The sequence below is a fragment of the Nicotiana tomentosiformis genome, chromosome 4 (assembly GCF_000390325.3).
Source record: "Nicotiana tomentosiformis chromosome 4, ASM39032v3, whole genome shotgun sequence".
In the NCBI taxonomy this organism is placed as follows: Eukaryota; Viridiplantae; Streptophyta; class Magnoliopsida; order Solanales; family Solanaceae; genus Nicotiana; species Nicotiana tomentosiformis.
In genome coordinates this window covers 132669561-132677428 of record NC_090815.1, presented here as the reverse complement: position 1 = coordinate 132677428, position 7868 = coordinate 132669561, and the positions used below count along the sequence as shown (strand labels likewise).

The 7868-nt window shown below is 35.6% G+C and overlaps 1 protein-coding gene across 1 annotated transcript; it reads left to right on the top strand.

The window, feature by feature from the left end:
• Positions 1-7716, top strand: LOC104096755 (uncharacterized). The gene is made up of 5 exons (XM_070200273.1): positions 1-922; positions 4940-5435; positions 5539-5676; positions 5755-5933; positions 7319-7716. Exons 2-4 carry the CDS (start codon positions 5217-5219, stop codon positions 5815-5817), a joined length of 420 nt encoding a protein of 139 aa, XP_070056374.1. The 5' UTR covers positions 1-922; positions 4940-5216; the 3' UTR covers positions 5818-5933; positions 7319-7716.
• The last annotated feature ends 152 nt before the right edge of the window (positions 7717-7868 follow it).

The following is a 7868-nucleotide window of genomic DNA, read 5'->3' as shown; positions in this document are numbered from 1 at the left end:
AAATTTTTGGGAAGAACCCGAGAGCCCCCTAAAAAAAGCTGCGCAGCGATCTTCTTCTTCCTCGATGACCCTTAAAACCCTCCATTAAATCCAGCAGTCAACACCACTGAAATCCAGCTGAAACAAGCAAAACACACCTACTACAGTCACAAAATAGAGGAGTTTTGAATTCTTTTGCTTCTTCTTAAAGGTCAGGAAACCAAAATCAACAAAAAAATCAAACCTTAGGATACCCGAAAATACTTTGTCGATCAGTATCCAAAAGCACACAACCTCTCATCCTTAAGCTCCATTTCTTGCAAAGCTTTGGCGGAATTCGAAGAGGTGCTGCCGAGGTCTTTGGCGGAATTCGAGTTGCCGGCGAGTTTTGGTTTGTTGGTCTCGGTCGAAATTTTCATTCCAGATTTTGTTCGAGTTTCAATGGCATAGATTTCAGTCTATTGGAGTTTTGGCTTTGAAGCTTTGTCCGGTGTTTGTCTCTGCTGTGAAGCTTTGTTAAAAGAGCTTTGGTTCGAGGTATCCATTTGCGGTTTTCTGTCCAGTCGATGGTTCGTGTTTGAGTCAAGTTACATTGATGTCCATTTTTGCCGCCACCCGTCCCTCTTCACTCTTTTCTCCTCACTCATCCAATATCAGCTGGAAGTCCTTGAGAATATATAGAGAATACCTGGCTAGATTTGAAAGTTGAGTTTCAGAAAATTAAGAGAAAAGTACCAGAAAGCAAAAACAGTAAAATTTCAATCAAATACAATTAAAAAAAAATGTTGATTCCAAAGGATTCTTCTATGTCATTTCTGGATTCTTAAGCTGGATATCTTGCCTGTTGGAAAAAGCTGTTTCTGCTGTAGCATTATAGTTGAGCTCATTTTCGATTTTTCGACCTTTATTTGGTTTCAATTTCCTCTCCTGTGCTATTTTCGAGGTAATCTTCTACTGCCTCATATGGTTTCTTCTAATGTACTGAGATTTGAGTTTTCTCCAGAACTATTCTAGCGTGAGATTGTTATCTTTATCTGCTGTTACTAGTTAGATTTATGCACTTCGATTAGTTCTTAGCACGAAGTAAATTGCTATCTACTCAATGTCTGAAATCACGGTTGATCCCTGATGCATCTGCTATTATTGTTTGGATTCAGTGATTTTGAATTTAGTTTTAACACAATAAAATGCTTATGAACACGATGAATACATATCTATAGATTGGGTCTGGTGTTATGAAGTATAAGCAGTTTGTTTGGTTTGATTCCAGCCTCTGTTTAGCATTCTATGCTTGAAAGGAAAAGGGAAACCGAACATAGATAAAATCAGTACCTCATTGATGGATATGGAGAATGGGAGCGAAAGAACATTAACTGAGATTTAGCTTTTAGTTGAAGTGGCGTAAATTGATCGTATTTTCATAAGTAATCATAGAATAGCCTGGATGTGTAATCTTAATTCTGAATTAGTTTTGTATTCTTTTGTTTCCATTTCATTACCCTTTTGGTTGAAAACTAATACACGAACATGTAGGCTCTAACGTAGTAATTAATCAGTGTATGCGAACAAGTGCAAGCAATTGATTGAATTAAATATGCCAATTCTATGACTGTTCGTAATGATCAGTTCTTTATTTACGACAACTAATTTTCATAACTTATGCATTTGCAAGAATCTCAAACCTTAGAAGAATTATCGACTCTTAAACATCGTAGCTTGCTTTAGGCGCGATCAATAATAGATCATCGAGGCTATGGGTACAGTTTTCGTGGCATAGTCACGATACGTAAACCAATTTGAGTGTGCGTTTCACGTGACTCGACCTTACCACTTCAAATAATAATAAAAATTAACATGTTGTAAATCGCGGGTGCGTTTCACGTAACGCGATTCACAATGTGTACAAAAATAATAAGTGCGCGACATCGCGACTTATTTAAATAATATCCATAAATATTAAAAAATGGTTAAAAGGAATAAAATGCACAATAGGTTCAAACATGTAATAAATCAGATAATTAGGCCAATTAATAATAGTTGAGCGACCGTGCTAAAACCACGGAATCCGGGAGTGCCTCACACCTTCTCTCAGGTTAACAGAATTCCTTACTCGGTCTTCTGTGTTCGCAGACCATAAATAAGAGTCAATTTCCTTGATTTGGGATTTAGAGTAAACCGGTGACTTGGGACACCATAAATTATTCCAAGTGGCGACTCTGAAATAAATAAATAATCTCATTTCGATTAATGTCACTTTAATTGAAAAAACTCCCCTATCCCATCGGGAAAAAGGAGGTGTGACAGCTCCTAAACCCAAAATCACCTAACAGAGTTAATGGGACCGACGGAATTCCATTCCGGAGTCGTCTTCATATAGTTTCGACTACGGTCCAAATCCCAAGGCTCAAGCTCTCATTTAGGGACTAAGTGTCCCAAAACACTCTGAAACTGAAAACCAATCATCCCGGCAAGTCACAATAGCAGAAAAAGATTTGGAAAAAGTAGTTAATAGGGGATCAGGGCTATTACTCTCAAAACGACCGGCCAGATCGTTACAAGTTTTCATTTGAACATAAAGCTCGCCATATTACCACCCATAATTTTTATTTAAATCATACATGGATATTTTACAAGTTAGTTTTTGAAGCTTCCATAATAAGCCTCCCACACCATTAGATGTCATATACCAAATTCCACAGTATGACTTATGGTGCTTGATTTGTAATTCTTAGCTATCTATTTGGTTATTTTTTCTTTTATCACTTGTTCATTTATGTAGAGTAACTAATAAATCAAGTACCATATTCTTTCTCAGACATGTATCTCTTGAAATATATGCTCTTGAAGTCAAGCGTTCAGAAGAAGTCAAGCATTCTTTTTGAACGTTTCTATGCTCGAGATCATCTTTAACGTACTAATTTTTTAAATTCCAATGAAACCTGAAGGTTTTGCCAGGCAACATGAAAGTGGAACGCCTAAAAAGTACTCTTCGTATTACATTAGAGATTTGGTGTTACTGGTTACAGTACATAAAGTAACAAATTGTGCCCAAATGTTTATCTTGTTATAGCTCATAAACTATTGGTTCTGGAATCTGGTTGTTCTTGTTTTGCTATTATTTTAACTTATGACTAGAATGCAGGTTCATTCTAGGTACATCAATGTTGGTGTTATTATCTATTGATGTCGTGAAATAAGATTTTCAAGTAGCTACATATTAAATCAGCATATGCTACCTTTTTCTGTTCTTTCTTGTTGCGCTTCACCTAAAGGTTGATATAATTTACTTGGAATTTACTTTAAGTTTGTATTTCATTTAAATGTTTGTGTGAAAGTATAAGTGGTGGATTGATATACCATATTAGCATACTTGGTAGGGACTAAATCACTTGACCATTTGGTTAGTTCATAACTGTTCTACTTTTACTTCAGTACATGAAATGCAAAAGGATTATATATTTCACGTATATTTATATAAATACACTCGCATATATGCAATCTTTTAATATATATGAAGTATGCCTTATAAACATGCTTCTGTGATGATTGCTTTCGAGTTCTATCAGTTCAAATGGTAATGGCTATTGACTAATTATATTGGTACCTCTTTTCGTTCAATCTCTCAGCGTAATATTTTCTATATATTTATGTTTATTAGTAAGATGGTACGACCTAAATCACTCTAAGTACTTCCTTGAAACAATAGTGTTGGTTGTGCTTATTTTGCGTTTAGTTTATTTATTTTATTTTTTTTAGGTTGTAGTCATACACATGCTTCAATTGGTAACAATATGCTAGTGGAAAGAGTTACTTTATGCTATATGTGTCTTTTATTTTTTATACAAACTATTATTTAATTATTTTGCTTGATTTAAGCAAATTATTCCAATCATAACCTTGATTTGTTATGAATTGTGCATGCTCAATATCTTGGCAGTCACAAAAATCTATTTTATTCAAGGGGGTATATTATATTTCTAAGATGCCCTTTTACTGATGGATGATTGGTGCATTTCTTTTTTGTCAGTATTTCTTAAGGTAATATACTTTAAATTAAAAGGTTGATGAAGAAGTTACTTACTTTTACAAGAGGCTTCTGGTGTTCTTGTCATACCGCATATTCATAGACTTCCTGAAGTTACGACATTCTTACTCTGCTCAACCAGCAAGTAAAGACGCTTATTAAGACCAAGTAACTATCAAAGCTTATAATTTGGACAAAGATGTATGAAGGACTTGCATCATCGATTTATCTGGTGTTATCTATCGTAACTTAGTCATGCAGTTGTAGTAGCTACCTCCTAGCAGAAGATATTTCAAAAATCAAGTCATGAACAAATAGTGACTTTGATCTATCATTTTGTATGGTTTACCTTCGTGAATTTAATTTCATTAGGGAGTGAGATTCATTGTTCCTGAATCCACAGATTCTAAATATGCATGCTCTGAATAATAGGTGGTCTTTAATGTTTGTCACTATTTACTAAGAATGACATAAACATGGTATTAAGCGGGGGCATATTTATTATAGAAGATATGGGTTCATTTGAACCCATAACTTCCGCTCTTAAATATGTACAAATAATATATTTTAAATTCATTAAATTAGATATAATGTAGTAGAATTTTGAATCTGAACTCATAAAGTTTAAATTCTAGATCCGTCTTTAGCATTAAGTATTTGAGATCATAATCATGAGGAGATTATGGAGGTATGTAAATTATATAAGTACTGAAGTAGTCAAAGTTACGGACATAATGAAAAAGAATACTTCCTACTATCCTTTCAAGAGCTATGGATATCCACATAATCTTATATTTTGTAACAATAGATTAGTAACCGTAAGATGCTTTATGGTAACGTAGGTAATTTTGGTAATAAAATATTGCTAAAAGCATTATATTATATATCTTTTTTTTAAATAAACCTTGTAAGCATATATTTTCCCTTTCTTGCTAGACGGTTCCATCCCAAAACAACAAGGAGGGGGGTTGTTAGGGTTACCCATCGCTTCAATCATCAACTGAGAAATGGCCGAATTGACACCGCCATCCTCGAAGAAGAGGCAAAGAGAACCTTTAGAGATAGCAGGACGGGAACCGTTTTCAGACGTGAAGAGGCAAAATCAAGTTCCTGAGGGTTTTGAAAAGTTGCAAAGAGAATCTTGTGTGGGAGGAGGAGAAGCAGGAGGAGGAGGAGGGAAACCCGAGAAGAGGCCAGAAAAAAGGTTTGTGTGATGTCGGGTATAAAATGGCCAATTATTCCGGATGGAGGCGTAAAGGAGTTGATTCCCAGAGGAGGAGGAGGACGATATTTGGCCGGTTCTTGTCCGTCACGCAATCTTTTTGGAAACTTAGATCTTACTCTTTTGCCGGCTGGCGCTGATGTTTTACAGGATCGCAAAGAGTTCGTCCCATTTTGGGCCTCATACATCCGTCAGTTTCATTTATCCGAGGTTTGCTTCCTTTGAATTCTCCTTTTTTATTTTTCATTATATTATGATCCCTCTCCTTTCTTCCGCTTTGGATAGTTTTCTTCACTGTTGGCTTGTTTGACAGTCTTTTGACATTGATGTCCACCCTGGTTGGTCTCCTGCTTCTCGAGTAACTCCATATCTGGATTTCAGTTACCAGTTCGAGTCACTGATGGAACTGGCTAACCATGCTATCCGCGAATATAATGAAAAAGAGTGCAATGTATGTATGCACCTTAATTTGCTTTCTGTGATTAGTCCCTGACTATCCTTCCTTTAGTGATAATGACTCTCTTTTCAGGTTTACAAGTACAAGGTCTTGAAGATTGAGATGTTCAGACGGCATACCACCGTTATTTCATGACTGTGAAAGTCTTAAATCTCACTCTTGCTACTCCTATCGAAACTTTCCAAATCGGTGCTGCCGAACATGTATTCAATCATAATATAGTTATCCTTTGTTGCCGGCCTAAAGAAGAGGTAATCACCTAATGAGGTTTACAATTTGCTGCCTTTTTTTTTACTTCTGCGTGTGGGGGTGTGTTAGGCGTGTAATAGGTCATTACTTAATGAATCTTTTTGTTTGTTTTTTGAGTTCCAATGGCAATAGGTCTTTTTTTGGTGTAAATAAAAACTTCTATTACCAAGGTGAAAGTGTTACAGCTCAAAAGAAACAGAAAAACAACTATCTATGGACATGCAGCCCCAACCTTAAGCATTCTGCTTATTCTCATACCCTGTTTCGAAACAATCACACAAACTACCAAACACAAGCAAGAATAAGTATAACAACACCTGTCTACTACCACTTCTGCTCAGGGATAAAAATTCAAAGTGTCCAGCCTCCTAAGCAATGTGAGTTTTAATCTTCGTCTGCAGCATAGCTCTTGAATGATCATGCAATAGGTCTTTTAGTTACTCAACCTTTGTAGGTTTTGGTATTTTGAGATGATTATGCTTTCTACTGGGACAACTATTTGCAAACACTAATGATAGGATGGATTTTGGGAGAAGCCCAAACAGAATATGCTTTACCATGGGCGTGTATGGTATCACGTAGGAAATCATTTTCCAGTATTACCTTGAAATTGGGGAGCATGCTTTGAACAATTAAAATATTTTCCACCTAAAAAGGGTGGAAAATGACTACCCATAATTATAAACGAAAGTCATGTTTCTTTACGATTCTAAAGTCTTTTTTCATATTACTTGTACTCATAACACTGCATGTGATTTGACAGGAGAGTCCGATATTTCTCCGTGATTTATTTCATGTTTGATCTTTGTCTGGATAGAAATACAAATGATTAAAATATTATAACCAAAAGATCTTTCCTCTCCAAAAAAAAAAAGGATAACCAAAAGATCTTTGATTCTCATTTCCCCCTTATGCTCTTGGTGTCATAGACTACTTAAGTGAAAATCCCAAATTTGCATCACAATAAAAATTATGGTGTTAATGCTTGCAAAAAATACAAAGTTGAGTTTTGGATTAGGATTTCGTGATTATTTGTGGAGTACATATGACTGGAAATGGTAATCGTTGGCATTTGTTTGCTGTGGACGATGCACTTCCACTTTATAACTAACTTTATATTTCAAATAAAGGGAATACAATGGTTAAGTTAACGAATCCCAGGAATATTAATACCATTTCTGTTAAGTTAAACACTGATGGGGGGATTCTCTTATGGTTTGAATGTTCTGAATCACACTCGTGAAGAACTACTTGCTATCAAGTTTGGTTTGCTGCTTGCACTGCACCACAAGCTGTTCCCATTGGAGATAGAAACAGACTCCACTCAGGCTTTATCACTATTAGAAAACGTTTCTCCTATTTATTGTTATATCATATATGATTGCAGGTTGTTATTGCACAGTTGGATAATCCAGTACCAACATAGGGCAGGAAACAAAGTGGCACATATTTTGGCGAAGGAAGGATCAAGGTAGCCAAGCTGGATTGGAACCAACCATTTTGCAAATCCACCTTGCAGTACTAAGGCAACTTCCTTAGCAGATAAGCTAAGGATCATTTTGTGTTAAAAACCTATTGGAAGATATTTGTAATTATTTGGCTAGCTTTGGGATGTTGCTAATATACTCTACTACAACTAGTAATGATGATCCCAACGGGACATCTAGTTTCTGTGATGCTTCTATTACTCCTAGGAATGGTGATCCCGATATCGGATTTGTTTCTCGCTCTTTGTGGAAAATTGTATACCAATTATTTGTTGTGTTAATATAATTTGTTGAAGATGCAGCTCTCTAAGTCATGTTGGTACTATTCATGTTATAATGACGTGTAAAGGTGACTTCAACTTAATTTTTTTTTTCTGTTGCGTTTTGTGGGAATTACACCTTTGTTTACAAAATTATTATGAATTTAACTTCTGTGAGCTATGATACCTT